Here is a 19,764-nt window from a genome sequence, read left to right on the forward strand (position 1 = left end):
GACTCCACAGCTCAGCGGTATCCCCACACAATTGTGTGGAAGATCACAGGGGGACTCTCAGGAACCTGCCTGGGCAAGCAGCATTTAAAGTATGCTGGAATCTGTGTCCCCTCAGCTGATTGCAAATGCCCTGCAGATGCTGAGAGTGCAATAGGATTTGTCTGTCCTGTCTGCAAGGGTGGACATTCTCACTCCTTTGGGTGGCTTGTCACGCAAACGTGATTTAGCTGCTGTAGAGCCTTACTCTGAGGAGGAGGCTGTTGAAGATGTGGATGATACACAACCAGGTTCTCAGGGGTCTCAGTTGCTGTTACAGGGGTCTGAGTCTTTAATACTGGCCATAAGAGAAGTCCTTGATCTCCCCCTGGCTGCACCTGTTGAAGGTGATCCCTTTTTTTGTCTGAAAAAAGGCAGGATGTGGTATTCCCTGAACAGGCTGATTTGGAAGATGCTTTCAAATCGGTTTGGAAAAATCCTGAAAAGAGATTTCAAGTGTCCAAACGCTTCAAGCACAATTTACCCCTTGATGCCGCCGGCAGGCAGGTGTGGGAGGAGCCTCCAGTTGTAGATGCTTCCATGTCCCGTTTGTCAAAAAAGATGGTACTCCCAGTACCTGGGAATTCCACACTTAAGGATTCAGTGGATAAAAAACTAGATGGTACCCTAAAGTCTATGTATATGGCCAGTGGTGCGGCTTAGCACCCGGTACTTGCTAGTTGCTGGTTGTCAAAGTCCATTCATACCTGGGCGACCCAAATCCAAGAGGGATTGCTGGGCAATATGTCCACAGCCCAGGAGGCTGATTCACTCCATCACATACAAGATGTGGCTAAGGTGCTTTGTGACACACAAAAGGAGGTGGGCGCTATTAATGTGCGTAACTCAGCCTTGGTGGTTTCCACCCACAGGGCTCTGTGGCTGCGTCAGTGGGATGCTGACTCCAAGCGTAGTGTGGAGAACCTTCCGTTCACGGGAGAATGCCTGTTTGGTAAGGAACTAGATGAGTTGATTTCTAAGGCTACGGCCTGGAAATCCACTTTTCTCTCTCTCAACTGCCTCTAGCCAGACGGCCTGCCTCGAAGAAGGGGGTTGTGGTCAGCCTCGAAGAAGGGGAGTTCCTAGTGTCCTTGGATGTGAAGGACGCATACCTTCACATTCCCAAATGGCAACCACACCAGGCTTACCTCAAGGTTCCCAATCCGAAACAAGCATTTCCAGTTCCAAGCCTTGCCTGTCCACGGCTCAGCGCATCTTTACCAAGGTAATGTCGGAAATAATGTCCTTGCCAAGGGGTAAATGTTATCCAATACCTGGACGATCTGCTGATAAAGGCGAGAACAGTGGAACTGTTGAGACCGGATATCACCACCACAATGTAGATACTGTATTCGCACGTGTGGATTTTGAACCTGCAAAAGTCCTCACTGTCCCCATCCAGGCGTTTCCAGTTCTTGGGGATGATTCTGGATACAGTGGAACAGAAAGTGTTCCTGCCGGAGGAAAAGATGGTAGCCATTTAACTGCTGGAAGTGGCAGTTCTTACACCGGTTCTGGTATCAGTCCATCACTGGGAAAAATGGTGGCCTCCTTCGAGGCGCTCCAGTTCGGGAGGTTCCACTCCCCGACTTTCCAGTTGGATCTTTTAGCCAAATGGTCGGGTTCCCACCTGCAGATGCACAGGCGGATACGTCTGTCGGCCCAGGCAAGGCTGTCCTTGCAATGGTGGCTTCACTCACAAAACCTCTTGGCGGGCAGACATTTTGGGATCTGGGATTGGGTCCTTCTGACAACAGACACAAGTCTCCTCGGCTGGGGAGCAGTGACACAGGGAAGGCGTTTTCAGGGAAAAACTCCAAGCTGTCTATTATGCGCTCCGGCAAGCAGCCCCCTTGTTGCAGAGCCTGGCAATCTAGGTTCAGTCGGACAATGCAACGTACATCAACCAGCAGGGGGGGACATAGCAAGTCCTGCATGAGGGAGGTATCCAAGATCTTGGTTTGGGAAGAGGCTCACACCATGGCCTTGCTGGCCATATTCATTCCGGGTATGGACAGCTGGGAGGTGGACTTTCTCAGTCGTCACGAGTTGCACCCAGGAGAGGGGAGTCTCAGTCCCCAGGTGTTTGTCCCCAGATCGACCTGATGGCATCCAGGATCAACAAAAAGGTGGACAAGTATTGCTCCAGGTCCAGGGACCCTCAGGCAGTGGCAGTCGATGCACTAATGACAATTTGGTCGTTCAACCTGGTTTACCTGTTTCCTCCCATTCCCTTGATAAGTTGCGTGCTAAAAAGAATTAGAAGCCAAGGAGTGGATGCAGTTCTGGTGGCCCTGGACTGGCCTTGAAGGGCATGGTACGCAGATCTTCAGGCCATGGTTGTGGGGACCCCGTGGCATCTACCTCTAGTAGTCGACTTGCTCACTCAGGGGCCCTTCGTTTACCAGGACTTAGGGTGGCTTTGTTTGACGGCCGGGAGGTTGAGAGGCAGATTTTAGCCAGAAAAGGCCTTCATGCTTCTGTCATTTCCACCATAACCCAGGTTAGGAAACCATACGATCTAAAGAAAGTATGTAGCCTGGTGTGAAACTAATTTGTTTCCACCTGTGAATTTTAAACTGGATCGTTTTCTACGATTTCTGCAGTCAGGCTTGGACCTGGGCCTACGCCTAGGTTCCTTTTAAAGGTATAGATTTCGGCTCTTTCCATTTTCTTTCAAAGGAAATTGGCTAATATTCCGAAAGTACATAATTTTCTGCAGGGGGTTTTGAGGATTCAACCCCCCTTTGTGCCACCTACGGCTCCCTGAGACCTTGATGTGGTCTTACAGTTCCTTGGTTTGAACCACAGGCGTCAACTGATTTGAAGTACCTCACATGGAAGACTGTGGTGCTTCTGGCTCTGGCGTCGGCTAGACACGTGTCAGAGTTAGGGGCTTTATCTTGCAGGAGTCCTTATCTGGTGTTTCACGCTGATAGGGCACAACTGAGAACAAAACAGCAGTTCTTGCCAAAGGATGTTTCGGCTTTCCATCTAGTGTGGGTCACTCTGGGATTCCGGAATCCCTGGATGTGGTTCGAGTGCTTAAGGCCTATGTAGGTGGAACGGCCAGGCTACGCAAGACTAATTGTCTTTTTGTACTTTATGATGCCCAGAAAAAGGGTTTCCCGGCCTCAAAACATTCTATTGATTTGTGCCTCCATTCGTCCGGCTTATGGACCGGCTGACTTACTGGTTTCACCCTCTGTGAAGGCTCATTCCACGAGAGCGGTGGGCGCATCCTGGGCGGTTGCTTGGGGCAATTATGCAGAGCTGCTACTTGGTCGGCTCAACACACTTTTGTAAAGTTTTACAAATTTGATGCCCTGGCCATAGAGGATACCCAGTTTGGGCAAGCAGTGCTGCAGCAGTCTACACATGTACCCCCCGTACCCCCCCCCCCCCCCTTCTGGAAGATTTGGGACATCCCCAATGTGTTGAGAACCCAGTATACCATATGAATGATAGTGAAAATATTATTTTAATACCTACCGGTAAATCCTTTTCATGAAGTTCATATAGTAGACTGGGAACCTGCGGAGTTCTACTGCATCTGGTTGTCACTTCAAGGTGTGACCTACTTTGGCTTGTTGCCTAGGTTGTCACCTGCTTGTAGTGTTCTACAAGTTGTTAACTGTTTTATTAACCAGTTTTAAATGTTTAAGGGTGTGCTGGTATTAATCTCACCGCACTCACATATACTTATATCCTTACCTCACATACGTTCATTCTCCTCGGGCACAGTTTTTCCTTAACTGAGGATGTGGAGAAGGAAGTAGAGGGGAGGAGCCTGTACACCCACTGTAAAGAGTTCTATGTGCTGTCTCCTGCGGAGGACCTATTCTTCCCCAATGTATTGAGAACCCAGTATACCATATGAACTTCATGAAAAGAATTTACCAGCAGGTATTAAAATCCAATTTTTTTAAAGTATCAGAGAGTGGAACATATAACGTAGTCCAACGGAATGGTATCACCTAATGATGCGCAGTAAGAGCATAAAACATTAAGTTTTGGAAGCGTGGTGCTAGGATTAGTGCTATCTTAACACTGCCCCACTCATTTCAGTGGGAAATTAGGTAGGTTGTCGGAGGGTTGCTCTGCTCATCCAGGGATGCTGACCCTGAATTCAGGAGTCTCCTGGCCGTCCTGGGACAGTGTAATGGTGACAACCACAAATAAGAAAAGTTTAGGGCCTGCTCTACAAAGGAATAGAGTTACCTGACTATGGCCCTTATTCAGATCTGATCGCAGTTCTAATTTGTTCTCAAAATGGGCAAAATCATGTGCACTGCAGGTGGGGCAGATGTAACATGTATACAGGGAGTTAGATTTGTGTGAGTTATTTTGTTTCTGTGAAGGGTAAATACTGGCTACATTATTTTTACACTGCAATTTATATTTCAGTTTCAACACACCCCACCCAAATTGAATGGATTAGGGCCCATAAATAAATATCTCTTGTTTCTGGGATCACTGCAGGTACAAGTAGTTTTCCAGAGAAGGGTTCCCGCTATTCTGGTGGGTAGGGTAGCGATATTATTTGGTTATTTATTTTGCCTCTGAAAATCTCTAATGCTGAATCTTTAATGAATGTTGTTCCTAAATGACACAAGGATTTGTTAACCACGATGGTGGCATCAGGGTGCACTTACACAATGTAATGTTACTGTCGGGTGTAACCAGGCAGCTGCGGCCATTCCTTGCAGAGTCTGAACTGTGCGACTGTTGTGCAGTTGCTCATCTGTAAGCATTTGAGAATTTGTGTTGCTGGAGGACATTGTGTTAAGTTGTATTCGGACTAGAGCTGGTGGTAACAGGAACACAGAGTTTTATCATCCATGACCTCTAGTGTGTCTCTCTTCCACTGTCATTGATGGTCCCTCTGTTTTTCCTGCAGATGCATGGTGGATAACAGAGTCACAAGGGTGGCCTGGCTGAACCGCAGCACCATTTTATACACTGGCAACGACAAGTGGTCTATAGACAATCGGGTGATCCTTGTGGCCAACACCAAGAGCCAGTACAGTATTGAGATCCAGAATGTGGACATATATGACGAGGGACCCTACACCTGCTCCGTGCAGACAGACCATCACCCAAAAACCTCCCGTGTACACCTCATTGTACAAGGTAAGCCAGTTTTCCAGGTTGTGTTTGGTTACATTATGTTATGCCCATGCTGTTCTATTGTTCCCATAGAAAGTGACATACATCACTACCATCCATTTAGAGAAGGAGGTTTATATACTGTTGATCAGCTCAGAAAAAAATATGAGGCCAGTAAGGGTCACTATGTATACAGGATTCCTACCCATAGCCTGTTTCCTTCCAGTCAAACACCCTATTCATTGAGATATATGATCCAGCATAAATACTATCAGATTATATAACTATATAAAGCTACTTATACTTTCTAAAACCAATCATGCCTTGCCTCAAAGAGGATGGAATATGTAAGTGAAAGTAATTAATGCGGATATTTGACATGTGTTGCCAATAGCTCCCCTACCTTGTAGCGCTGTGTGCGTTGACAAACTCCGCTCTACCCTAATAAGAACCATGGTTGTTTGCAGTTCACTGCAGGATTCCAGGGTACACGGTCACTAAGTTGACGTACAAAAGGTCAACCACTGAAGGTCGACACCTTCAAAATGTTGACATGGCTTTAGGTCGACTGGGTTATTAGGTCGAAATTGGGAAGGTGGGCAGTCAAAAGGTCGACACGAGGTATTCACATTTTATGGAGCCGACATGTGCCGACAGGCGTTATTTCATGCCCCACCATCCACTAGGGTGTGGAAGGAGAATAGAATATTGTGCTGAGCATAGCAAGGCATCATGCCAAAAGTTTGCATGGTGTTGTCCATGTCGACTGTGTTGACATTAAGGTAAAAAAAGTGAAAACCCCACCTCGACCTAATGACCATGGCCTGTCGACCATTGGTCAACCTAATGTATGTCGACCTTCCTGTGGTCGACCTAATGATCCACACTCAGTAAATAAGACCGATTAATTAAACTGATAAACCGGACGGTGATAATGCACCAGCCAATTAGCTCTTAACTGTCATTTTCAAACAGCTGATTGGCTAATGCATTATCACCTTCCATATTACTGCTTTACTTGGATCAATGCAGTTACCCCTGTCTGACATCTCCGCTGTCTGTATGGAAGTTTCCACTGTGCACCCAACAATCAACAACAGGCGATAGATATATTGGGCGGTATTCAATGAGAATACCTGCGAGGTGCAGCGAATCCTTTTTCGGATTCGCTGCACATTCGCCACGTTCCGGAGCCTCGCAGGCTCCGGTATTCAACGTGTCAGGGGCTCGCTGCCCCTGACTGGCGAATATGAGCTCCTGCGGCAAATGCCGCAGGGAGCCTGAGGACGGTGGCAGGCAGAGAGATGGAAGTCTCTCTGCCTGCCCCAGAACGTATGTGGGGGGGAGGTGGGCTCCTCGGGTGCCAGGCAGCACAGGCTGCCCCCCCGGGGGTGCCAGCAGGGGACCGTATATTCACTACACCCGATCGTAACGATCGGGTGCAGTGAATATATGAATATGTAATGAGCTGCTCGGCTCCGGCGCCCACTGCTGGCTGCTGTGTAAAAAAAAAATATATATATTTTTTATTTAAATATATATTCATGTGCTTACAGCACATGAATAAAAGTAGCATGCCCCTCCTCAGAATAAAATTCCTGATTTTTTTACACCAAATGTAAAAAACAAAACACTTTATTTTAAAAGTTCACATTCCACTTCACCATAAAAAGATAGCGATTGCTACTCGGTGAATCATGGCGAAAAAAGCCTTCAAATGTATTCGCCATGTGGTCATTGAATAGGGTGATTCACCGTTTTAGTCAAAAATTCGCCAAACAGCACAAATTCGCCATAAAAACATGGCGAATCAGGCTCATTGAATACCGCCCATTGTTGTATCTTACGGTTCAGGACGACACCTGCCAATGCAGAGAAACACAGCAGCCGGGGGCTGGCTAAATCCCGGTTCCTGGGGCAAGTACAGGCAGGTGGTACATGGTTCTAGTGCCACCTACTAAGATACTGGAACTGGCTAACACAGGATCTGGCTCAACAGCTGTGTCATCCTGCAATGTAATCCTGGCTGTAATGTGTCTCCTGCAATGGAAGCTGCTTCCAGGACATTCTCTCAGACAAACGACATGCAGTAAATAAATCTGTCATGTAGTTTGCTATTTGCAGCCACTATCTGCGGTCTCAATGCCAGTTGTCATCCAAAAAATGATAAAAAAAAAACATTGGCACCTGCAGCTGCCGCTCCAGTCCCGCACATACGAATAGGCCCGTTATAATGGCAGCCCGATGATCACCAGCCATACAGCTGGCCACATGGTCGGCCATAAATCATAACTATTTAGGGTACTTATGTACTAACTGGGCTGCCGATTTTGAAATCGGGTCCATCGCATCGCATCGCATCCGACCATATCGCATGCGATGCGATGCGATGGACCCGATTTTTCCATAGGATTCAATGTTAAAATGGACTGAGTCCATTTTAACATGGAATTCAATGGGAAAAGGGGTCCTTTTCATACCCCTACTATCCAAGTGGGCATGGAGTTGGATATAAACCTGTGGCGAGCGTGGCGAGCGGACACAGAATACCGTCCCCTCGCCACGCTTCGGGCTCGGTGGCTCGCTACGCTCGCCACAGGTTTATATCCAACTCCATGCCCACTTGGATAGTAGGGGTATGAAAAGGACCCCTTTTTCCCATTGAATTCCATGTTAAAATGGACTCAGTCCATTTTAACATTGAATCCTATGGAAAAATCGTGTCATCGCATCGCATGCGATATGGTCGTATGGGATATCGCATCGCATCTGATTGTATGCCTTAAGTTAAGGCATACAATCAAAAAATCGGCAGCCCAGATAATACATAAGTACCCTATTTAGATTGTACCTAATTTTTTTAACCTTCTACAAAATTCTGCAATGTTTCTACATGTACAGAACTTGGGGAGACAGCTGGACTGTAGACACATGCACACACTACTTGTCACCAGAGGCAGATATTACCTAGGGTCAAAATCTGCAGCCCCCAATGCAATAAGGCGCCTGGTGCCAGCAGAGCTGTACGGGACCTAGCCTCTCATGCCATGCATCTTGTTTTGTGTGGTGTGTTGAAGCTGGATGTATGTCTGTATGAGGACCCATGTACTGTAGTAATGAGGCCTTTGGACCACTGAATGGAATCACCAAATGTTAGCTATCTAAGGTTTATGAGATCACCCTGGAAGTCTGTGATTGGTACAGATACAGTATTCCGACAGAAATGACCTTGTCACACAGTGCACATGGGAAGATCGACAGGGTTCTAGGTCGATATGGGTCAAGGTCGACAGGGTTCTCGGTCGACATGTGTCAAGGTCGACAGGTGTCTAGGTCGACATGGGTTTAGGTCGACATGAGTTAGGTCGACAGGTCGTTAGGTCGACATGGTTTTTTCACAGGTTTTTTACCTGAATGTCGACACAGTTGACATGGACACAGTTGGAAGTCAACCCCAGCCCCTCGAATCGCTCACTATGCTTCGGGCACGGTACCTCGCTGCGCTTGGCACACTATTTTATTCTCCCACCACGCCCTAGTGGAAGGTAGGGCATGAAATACCGCCTGTCGGCACATGTCGGCTCAAAAAAACTGTGAAAAACCCATGTCGACCTAACGACCTAAACACATGTCGACTATGTCCCATGCCGACCTAGAACCAAGTCGACCTTCCTACCTGTCGAGACATAACGGTGTCGACCTAACGACTGTCGACCTAAATGCTGTCGACAATACGACTGTATGCCCAGTCAGTGGCTTTGCGCAATACAAGGTGTAAAGCTGGGTACACATCTATACAATCCCTATTTCTGGCAACCGTTCGGCCGACCGTACTCCCGTCGGACCGTTCACAAACAACAGCCGACACGCGCGTACACACCTGTACAATTTTACTTGCGACGTCTGATGTACTCCCGTCCAAACAGTCGCCAGAAAAAGATTGTACCACCGTACGCACTGTCTCGATTTGGGCTATTGACACGTCACATGTGACCAAAATTATCATAATGGGCTGGGTTAGGGCATAATTATAGCTGTCACCCTTTTACCTATTAAAAAAAAAAACGGCGTGGGGTCCCCCCCACAGCCGTAACTAGCACCAGGCTGAAAGAGCCGGGGCTGGTATTAATAAAAATCAGGAAACCTGACAAATAGGGCTTTGCTAATTTTTTAAAACCAGCCCCAGGCTCCAGGTCCGGGGCTGGTTCCCAAAATACGGGGGACAAAATGACCAGGGGTCCCCCGTATAGTCGCAGCATATTGGTCGAACGTGCGTACACACTGCACTTTTGTACCGATATGAGGCCGTCCTGTCGGATGAAAATTAAACAGCAAAGAACCGTCGACCGACCGAGTATGGACGGGCAAGACAGTTATTTGCCGTTTATCACTCGTACGGGACAGCGTACACACATATACAATTGAACGGCTGTCCGACCCAGAACGAAAGAACGGCCCGACAATTGTATATATATGTACCCAGCTTTAGTCACTTTTGCAGATATCCCTCTATGAAATGACCATGTCTGGTACCGTGGACAGATATTGGGGGGGGGGGGGGGGGGGGGGGGGGGGGGGGGGGGGAAGAGTCAGAGCACAAACCCCCCCCTTCACTAGCATTGTGCAGCTTTGATCACTATTCCATGCTCTTCGTATCACCTGTACGGCAGCTTTGCCAGGTTCAAAGATCTTACATTGATTATACTGTCTGCTACATTTATTGAGTGCTGAGCTGCTGATGAACCTGGGCGCTCTGTTACCCCCGGGCAGTGGCTGCTCTACTGTGAGTGAGGGTTAATTTTTAAACCCCCACAAGATAGTCCAGATCTGCCCCTGCATGGTCACCACTAGTTTATCTGGCAGAGTATCGCATGGAGTAACCACCTGCAGTACCTGTTTATCAGTTCGCAGCCCCCCCATATGTGCACTGCTGGTTAACGCCTGCCTTATACAATCAGCCCTGTCTTTGTGAGCTGCAAATAAATCCCTCTCCATCCTGAGCAGCGTTAATCTCCCATTCCCCGGCCATTGTTTGTGGCTTAATTACCTGGTCATAGCAGCTTTGCATCTGAGCAGCGTAGGTGAAAGGCAGACTGGAAATGAGGAGGGGGCATGCTGGCTATTTGGGGGAGACAGAAGAGTGGTATTGATCTTGGCTGCGGTGTGTCCCACGTAGATAAGGAGACATTCCTGTGGAATTCTTACACGTCCCGTAGCGCTGCCATTCTCAGCTCTATACAGCTCTAATCTTTGATTTTCCTCTGCAAATTGAGCTAATATTGTAAAGAAAAGGAAAATTCCTACACAGTCTATAAGCAGATGTGTGGCAGCGACCAAGTAACCTGCAGGTTCTCCCATTGCACCTACGCACAGGATTGCTGTCCAAGTGTGGGTTAAGAGAAGAGAGGGCCCGTGTGCAGGGTCTGTGCAGACCCCTTCCTCCCTGGCAGTGCTGACTCTAGCTTCTCGACTGCACAGGCTTGGCGGCCATTTTCTTGATGATTTCCGTGTGCCGTCCTGGCGAGTGCAGGACTCCGGACAGGTAAGTATAATTATATGAGTGTTGCGCAATGTCTACTATGAACATTTGTCCACAGCCATAAAATTGATGATCGATGTGTCCTTTTTAATCGCTGGCCATACAAAGTTGATTGACAAGAAGCCAGCATCTGGGGAATGGTAAGCACCCCTTTTTTGGAAGTGTCAGGGAAAATGCAGACAGGCCCAAGCATTTTCAAGAGGGTATGTGATGCTCACTCCGGCGGCAATCAGCCTGTTTATTTCTATCGCAGCCGCTGAGTAATTCCCGGGCTACGCACAGACTGCACACACTGGGAAATCATCATATGGTGAGCGGCGTGCCCATGTGTGTGAGGGGAAGTCATGTGATGTCAGCTCCGCCCCCGATCAGCCTTTTTCTATCGAAGCCACTGAGTAAGTCCTGGGCTACGCATACACTGCAAAATCATTATATGGTGGGCGACATGCCCAGGTGTGTGAGGGGAAGTCATGTGATGTCAGCTCCGCCCCCGAATAGCCTGTTTCTATCGCAGCCTCTGAGTAAGTCCTGGGCTATGCACAGACTGCGCACACTGGGAAGTCATTCTATGGTGAGCGGCGTGGCCAGATGTATGAGGGGAAGTCATGTGATGTCAACTCCACCCCCAATCAGCCTGTTTGTGATATTTTCGCAGGCCTACACCGGTCGGGATTTCTCTCAGACTGGGCGGCGTACACCTGATTGCAGGGCTGTACAAATTAGCAGCCCAGCGATCAGGCCTGAATAAGCCAATTGCTCCCTAACAGTCCTGGTTTTAAGGATAACCCTACTTGTGCTGGGATGGTATAGCACACCAGCAGTCGGAATCCCTACTGCCTGGACTCAGACAGCAAGGAGGCTGCAACAAAGCCCCTTTGCTCGCTGCGCTCACCAGGCTGCGGGCACAGTGGTGTGCCTTGAGGCCCGTGGTTGGGAAAGCCTGGTTTACCCTATGATCATCATGACTTTATTGACATAATGACATACAGTAGTGACTGCATATCTTAGTGCTGCGGGTCTGATTTAGCCGGCCAATCATCGATCTATTGCACGTGCGCATCCACTGCATGGACGCATTGATCGCAGTACTCACAATTTGATTGACAGGAGCCCGGCGCTTCTGGGTGGAAACCTGACGTTTTCTGGGAGTGGTGGAGAAGAAGCAGGCGTGGCCAGGCAGTTTTTTAGGAGGGTCACATCAGTGATGACCACTTCCAGTCTTGGTTGCGGAGTTGTGGAAGGGTCGGACTGGAAAAATCATTTGATGGTTCCTGGATTGTGACATGATTTGCAAAGATAGCGGTTAGCAATACATTCGTAATTCTCTGATGAGGGGCGTATTCTCTTTCAGACTGGGCGGCGGCTTTGTATTGCAGTCCTCTGCACATTCACAGATCAGCGATCAAGTCTGCTCCGTTCCAACCCAAAGAATGCTGGAGGAGTTCTATACGCTATGACTGGCATGCCACCTTACTGCCACCCCGCATTGGTCTCTCTGCCCATCTGAAATCCGTTTATAAATGTTGAAGCCGCATTTAAATTTTTACTGTGGAATAAAACGACTCCTGTGGAAAATAACAAACGAGTCCGAGCCCGATTTCCTGGGCCTAATCCTCATCTAAACAGACCGTGTTCATAAATAACATTCATTGTGCTGAACATGCCAGCAGAGCAATTAACTGGCCTATAAAAATAATTGCAAAGCTTTGTTTAAGTAGCCACCATCTTGCGCTTCCAGCTCTGCAGAGCATCGGGCCTTTAACCCCTTCCCTCCTGCGCTCCCCGCCTACAGATGGCCGTGCTTCCTTTGTGCGATACTTCTAATTTCAATTGGTGATCTGTCCCACTATTGTATATCTGTTTCTTTCTCATTAGTTACACAGACAAAGGATGAGCAGGGAGGGAGATGCTTCCCGGTGCCAGGGCCAGGTCTACCAAACGTGTGGCGCTATTCTGCAAGCCTTCCCTTTTAAAGAGCTTGTCAGAAAGAGCAGTCTCTCTGCGGGCAGCCATGGGCTGCTGCTCGGCTTTCATCCTCGTCTCTGTACTCTCCCTTCCTTTATCTTCCTCCCTCTTCGCCCTCTTGTCCTTTATTCACTTCTTTCTTGAAACCAAGCGGGGCTCTAGAACCCTCCTCCTTGGCGCCCCAGGATGCTGCGGTTATTCTTTGCGCAGATCGGCGCTGTTCAGTGCAGGCTGTACCATCTAGTACTGCCAATGATTGCCGGCATTCACAAGGTTGCCAGGCTGTTGTATAACGGAGGGCACTGATGAAGAACCAGAGCCTCCGGCTGAAGACTCGAGAACAGCTGAGAACCCAGATGTTTGGAACAACTTCTACCCCTCTCATATATGCCTCTGTAGCAAACACATAGCACATACATCTAACCTGTGCTCATTTCTTAACGTGTGTCCTATCCGTGGAATTATAAGCCGCAGGCTCCCTGACTTGCCTTTATCTGGGGTGTGTGTGCGTTTTCTCGGTTTTTGGCGCAGAGAGTTAGAAGAACAGATCATGTAGTTACCATTGCTGTCAGCCAGTATATGGGGATCATTAAAGCATGTTTGACTCAAAGGGGCAACATCAAAATGTTAACAGGCTCCAGGTCAACATAAGCAAAAGGACAGAAAAAAACGTTGACATGAGTCTTCACACTTCTTGTGTCGTCCATCTTATATACAGAGAGTGGAGGTCACTTAGGGGACGTTATGAAACATTTTTTTTCCCATAAAGTTACAAAGAAAGATTGTTTTTTTTCATAACTGTAAATTGTAGCTATGTACTAACATTGTAATGCAGGAGATGTCACAGTCATCACCTGCAAATATTTTTGACTATTATAGATCACAGTCCCGATTTTTATCAACAGGAACTATGACCTGACGCCGATGTACCAAACTCTTAGCATTGGTCTATGCCAGTGGTCTCCAACCTTTTTTGGGGCGTGAGCTACTCGCGGCAAAATAAGCCACCCGAAGAGCTACTAAAATAAAAAAAAGAAAGAAATCTGCCTAATGACCAAATAATGCCCTTTACACATTATGCCACACACTGTAATGCCCCTGACACATTATGCCACATACCACAATGCCCCTGACACATTATGTCACACACTGCAATGTCCAATATGCCGAATACATACCTCCCAACGCTGGAGGCAGAGGAAAGGGGACATATACACGTGCCGAAGGCCATGCCCCCAGCCTCTCTGAACAGATGCTGTGCCATATATACACATGCCACCAGCAGTGGCAGTTACACAATGTCACCAATACCCGCACTAATGCCATAAACACAATGCCCCCCAGTAGTGCCAGATAAACAATGGCTGCCTAATTTTGGTGCCATTGTAAATAAATACTCTGGCGGTACTGTGTGTGCGTGCCATAGGCACGCACCAAAAAATAGGTGTAGCCACATGCCGTGCGGCCAATGAAAGTGGGGGTGTGATACACATATATGCCTCCAATATAGTGCCAGGTATGCCACAATAGTGCAGGTATGCCCCCAATAGTGCCAGGTACAGGTATGCCCCCAATAGTGCCAGGTACAGGTATGCCCCCAATAGTGGCAGATACACATATGCCCCCAATATAGTGCCAGGTATGCCCCCAATAGTGGCAGATACACATGCCCCCAATAGTGCCAGGTATGCCCCCAATAGTGCCAGGTGTGTTCCCAATAGTGGCAGATACACATATGCCCCCAATACAGTGCCAGTAATGCCCCCAATAGTGGCAGATATAGGTATGCCCCCAATAGTGCCAGGTACAGGTATGCCCCCAATAGTGGCAGATACACATATGCCCCCAATATAGTGCCAGGTATGCCCCCAATAGTGGCAGATACACATGCCCCCAATAGTGCCAGGTATGCCCCCAATAGTGCCAGGTATGTTCCAAATAGTGGCAGATACACATATGCCCCCAATACAGTGCCAGTTATGCCCCCAAGTACAGTGGCAGATACACAATATGCACATATGCACACAAAAGTGCCAGGTATGCCCCCAATAGTGCGACAATCCCAGCAATACATATATGCCCCCAGTGCCAGAAACACATTTGCCCCAATGAATTTCTGAGCAGCAGAACAACTCACCATTGTTGTTCCTGCTGCTGCCGGGGAGAGGAGGTAGTGAAGGAGGCCCTGGGAGCTGCCCCGCGGTCCAGTGAAGCAGCGCCGACATCGGGGTGCAGGACCAGCATGTGTCCTGTAGCAGAAGGTGCGCCGCGGCCAGTGATCTTGCAGCGGTGACCTCCTGCCGCCAAGCAACAACCGCTGCACGTCGGAAGGGGAGAGCAGCAGGAGGTCACTTTCTTGCGGCGCGGCGGTGACCTCCTGCCGCCAAGCAACAACCGCTGCACGTTGGAAGGGGAGAGCAGCAGGAGGTCACTTTCTTGCGGCGGCGACCTCCTGCCGCCAATCAACAACCGTTGTACGTCGGAAGGGGAGAGCAGCAGGCTGCAGGAGGACGCTTTCTTGTGTCATTGACCTCCTGCCGCCAAGAGGTCAGGCGAGCTACCACTTACCACCAGGCGAGCTACCCGTCGCTCGCGAGCGACGGGTTGGCGATCCCTGGTCTATGCCATCCTCACAAGCTGTGTCTCATAGGAGAAGAATCTTACAGTATGATCCCTCTCCCGCAGCTCCTGTCACCGTCCTTTTGTGCATGCGTAGTGTACGGTCTAAGGAAGAGTCTTTAATGTGATGTGGATGTATCTTGCTGGGACATTGGTCAGCATCACCACTGTCACTGTGAGATATACTTACTGACCTCTCACCTAATCACCTCCTCCCACTCCCGTGTCCAAGACTTCTCTCGCGCTGCCCCCCTGCACTGGAACAACCTCCCGCCACCCATCAGGCTTTCTGATTCCCTTACCTCCTTTAAGCTCCCCTCAAAACCCACTTCTTCCGACTGGCCTATCCCTTCTCCTCCTAACCTCTTTTGCTCCTCCTATCCTGCCTACCCTACACCTCCATCCGTTCCTACTTATCCTATTGTTTTTCGTTCGTCCACCCACCTCCTTTTAGTCTGTTAACTCTTATGAGTAGGGCCCTCCTTCCTCACGTACTCACCCTACATCTTTACCTCACCAGTGCTCCTGTCCTGTTCTTCCCTTCCTCTACTTCATCTTCAGTCTCCTCGACAATTTCGACACCTACTTCAGAACTGATGCTGATTTTAGTTCTACCAGCTATACCCCTATTTATGCTGTATTTTATCAACACACCCTGTATGTTGCCTTGTAATTTGTTTTTTGTTTGCTATGTACGGCGCTGCGGACACTTATAAATAAACCTACTACTACTACTACATACCATTGAGTATTGCTAAAGATTTTAATGCCAGAAGTCATGGGGCAACATGTAAACATTATGGTAGATGATGCCACCGTATTTTGATGTCTTGGAAATTCCCAGACCTGCATCAGTTGTAATCTGTAACATTCCATTTCCGAATTTGTGCGGACTTTCCTCAATTTATGTTATCACATGTACAACGGCAATACCTCATGGAATGCATTTCAACCAGTCTTGGACAGAGCAGTGGTCGACCACAGGTGAATAAGGACTGTCATCAGCAGTATCTGGGCAGTATTGTCCTGGGTAACTGGCTCAGATCACATCCAAGTTCAATGCAGAGGAGGTACCAGGCATGTTTCTAGCAGGTCAATGCAGCATTCTTCAGACTCTATCTGATTTGGGAGCAGAATACTCACCAGAGTGCGCCTGTTAACACTGCAACACTGGAGACAGTGCTTCACAATTGCCTGTGATGTCACTAATTGGACCCTGCAGGACTGGCAACATGTGGCGTAGTCCACTGAATCATGGTTCCAGTTGTTTGGCTTTGTTATCTATAGACCCCAGGTGTCAACATGGTACCGTCCAGGCTGGTGGTCATTATGGGGTGATGTGTTATTTGGATTGGGTTGCTGGTTCACCTGAGCAGGTCATTGACCAGTTACCACTATCTTGGTTAATGAACAATTGCAGACCTCCATGACCTTCATGTACTCCCACAAACTGATGGTATAGTCCAGCAGTCTGATGCACCGTTTCATCGGTCCCAAGTTGTCCATAATTGTTTTCAAGATAATTCTGGAGAGTTCCAATGAGTGGTGTGGACACCCAGTTTGCCTTTTATGATCCAAATCAAGCATTTATGGGGCGTGACGGAGAGGTCCATTCACACCCAAGATCCTGCACCTACAAACATCAGGAAGCTATCCATATATCTCCAGAGGTCTTTTGATCACTTGTGGAATATATAATGAATACAATTATCTATCTATCTAATCACGAAAGACTATTGTTTGCACAGTTGCAGCCCTGTAAGAACAAGATACAAACTCTCCTATAAATGGGACCTGTTTCCATTGTGAAAGTACAGGAAAGTAGCACTCCTGACACACTTGAGGAGAGACCGTCTTGTTTTATGTCTCTCAGATACAATTAGCAGCTTCTCTTGTTGTAAGTTCCAAGCAGCCTAATGATTAATTCATCATCTCTTCAGTAACTCTCCATGTTTCGGCTATTGTCTGGGTGTATGAAGTCCTCTCTGACCCATTCGCGCATCTGCTGTTTCCCCTAATAGCGGCATATTAGCTAAAGTCTAATTGTCATTATCGATCGTTAATGGCCATTCATGAAATTTAGAATGAGGCATTTGTGATTAAAGTCTTATTTTATTACTACTAATGAAATCTGTTAACGTGAGATACCAGCACTCGGCAATCTAGTAACCGTTTCAGTACCGGACAACTGAGGACTAGGCCCGCAATACTGGTAGAACAAGGAACAGAACAGCCTCCAAAAAAGGTAGAATAAGCAGTTTAGTGTTACCCTGCATTGCAGCAGTTTATAGTGTAAACCCTCCCCGTCCTACCACACTACATACAGATACACGGGGGGATTCAATCCCTGCTGCTATTTCAGACAGGCCTATTCAATGTTTTCACTTCCAACAGCGTTGAAGGTGGAACTCGACAAAACAGATCAGACTTTAAAACCAGTCGGATCAGTTTTGTGGAAAACGCCTGTTAATTGTCTAATTCACAGCTGGATCTCAGCAATCCACGACCGTTTTCACCAACACACCCCCTTTTTGACACTCGACAGGTAGAACATTGATATCTGCCTGTCGAGCCAGGCGAAAATAAGGCAGGATTCTTACTGTTATGCTGTGTACACATGGGTACAATCAGCATGAGATTGTGACTATATAGTCAAAATCGCTTCAGGATCACATGCAGATCGCACAGGTTTTTTACCTTCCGATGCGCGCTACCGTGGCAGCACTAATCGAAACCCAGATAGACAGGGCAGCAATGACTATATAGTGCAAATCGAATGTAGATAGCATGAATTGTATGCAAATAGTACAGAGATAGCAAAGATTGCATAGCACTCGAATCTTAAGTCGAAAAGCAAGGGGATCTCACTGTGTGTACACACCACTAGAACGTCCAGGATTGAATACCCTCCACAGTGTTCTGACTCAAATACAGATGGGTCTTGTCCCATCTTGGCAGGGGATGGCGCTGGCGTCGCCAGCCGCCATCCCCCGCCAGCGCCATGGCGATGGTGAGAAGGGGACGCGCGCGCACGAGAGGCGCGTGCGTCCCCTTCCGACGGCGCTTCCATCCGTTCCCCCCGGGTCCCCGCCGGCTTGCCGGCGGTAACCCGGGGTCCCCGCCGCCTGCCCGCACCCCCCCCTAACCCCCCCTAACCCTGTCCGTCTCCCTGAGGCGGAGACGGACAGGGTTTCCTTCGCGCTAGCGACGGAGACAGAGACGCGCGTGCGCGTGAGACGCACGCGCGTCTCAGTCTCCTCGCTGGCGTGGCTGCTGGCGGGTCGCCAGCGCGGACGTTCTGGCGACCCGCCAGCAAGGATGGGACAAGACCCATCTGTATGCAGAAAGAATGCAGGTGCACTATTTAAACATTACTAATTAGAATTGTATCAAGATGTGTTGGGTGATCCTCGCCAAGATTATACATAAAAAAAAAACTATTTAAATGCAAAATGTATTTAAAAAAAAATTATTACAATTCTAATTAGTAATGTTAAGCAGTGCTCCTGCTTATTTTTTTCTTTGCCTGTGGCACTAAAAGTCTCAGCAGAGTAGCACCGCCCATTCCATGTATTTAGGATGTGCCGTTCAGGCCCCTCCTCTCAACAAGCTGATACTGCAGTCATTTAAGCTGCTGTGGCATGCGTGGTTCCGCCCCATGGAATTTGTCCACCAATCACCTGTCATTTTTTTCCAGTCCTAAGTTCAAAAAGGTTTCCCTTAAATTTTCTCTCCCTGGCATAGGGCCTGATTCAGACCTGATTGCTGCTGTGCCAATTTGCAGAGTCCTGTGATCAGATACTGTAGTTGCCATCCAGACAGTGTGGAGTCCCGCCCCGAGCAATTCTGCAAATGCATCACTGATCGCTTGCTATGTACAATTCCATACGCAACTCCCTCACCATCTAATGAGTTCCCCAGTTCATGTGTAAAGGCCCCCATACATTAAACTCAATTCGCCTGTGAGCTGCCCGGCAGCTCCCCGGGAGGCTCACATACAATTTGGCACTTGATGAGCCAATTCACATGTGATAAATCGCTTGCGATTTATCACATGTACAGGGAGCTGCAGCAGGTGGTGAGGAGCAGGGGGCGGGCGGTGATCCTCATCAGGGGGACGCCGGAGCGGGCAGTGGGTCCTGACACTTTAACTAGCTGGCGACGCCGGCGGCGAGTGCTGACCTGGTCGGGCAGTGTGATCACAGACATCAGCAGCGGGGACGGGCAGTTCAGTGGCGGGTATTAGATTTTTAAAAACAGGTATTTTAAAAATCTAATATCTGCCCGTCCTGCAGCGCTGCTGATCACACCGCCCGGCCAGGTCAGCACTAGCCGGCGCCACCAGCTATTTAAAGCATCAGGACCCGCTGCCCGCTCAGGCGTCCCCCTTATGAGCGCTGCTGATCCCACTGCTCACCCGGTCAGTCTGGAGGTCGGACGTGATCTTATGTGCTGACCGTCCGACCTCCCTGATCCGATCCGATGCACACGGGACC

The 19,764-nt window shown here is 48.5% G+C and overlaps 1 protein-coding gene across 7 annotated transcripts in view; it reads left to right on the forward strand.

The window, feature by feature from the left end:
* NTM (neurotrimin) overlaps window positions 1–19,764 on the forward strand; it is a 690,049-nt gene that overhangs the window by 541,642 nt on the left and 128,643 nt on the right. For all 7 annotated transcript variants that reach the window (XM_083162887.1, XM_083162888.1, XM_083162889.1 and 4 more), the window contains exon 3: window positions 4,937–5,169. In XM_083162887.1, coding sequence (XP_083019013.1) covers window positions 4,937–5,169 — 233 coding nt within the window. The remainder of the gene's footprint in view (window positions 1–4,936; window positions 5,170–19,764) is intronic.

Source organism: Crinia signifera, chromosome 19 (genome assembly GCF_055691185.1).
Source record: "Crinia signifera chromosome 19, ASM5569118v1, whole genome shotgun sequence".
NCBI lineage: Eukaryota > Metazoa > Chordata > Amphibia > Anura > Myobatrachidae > Crinia > Crinia signifera.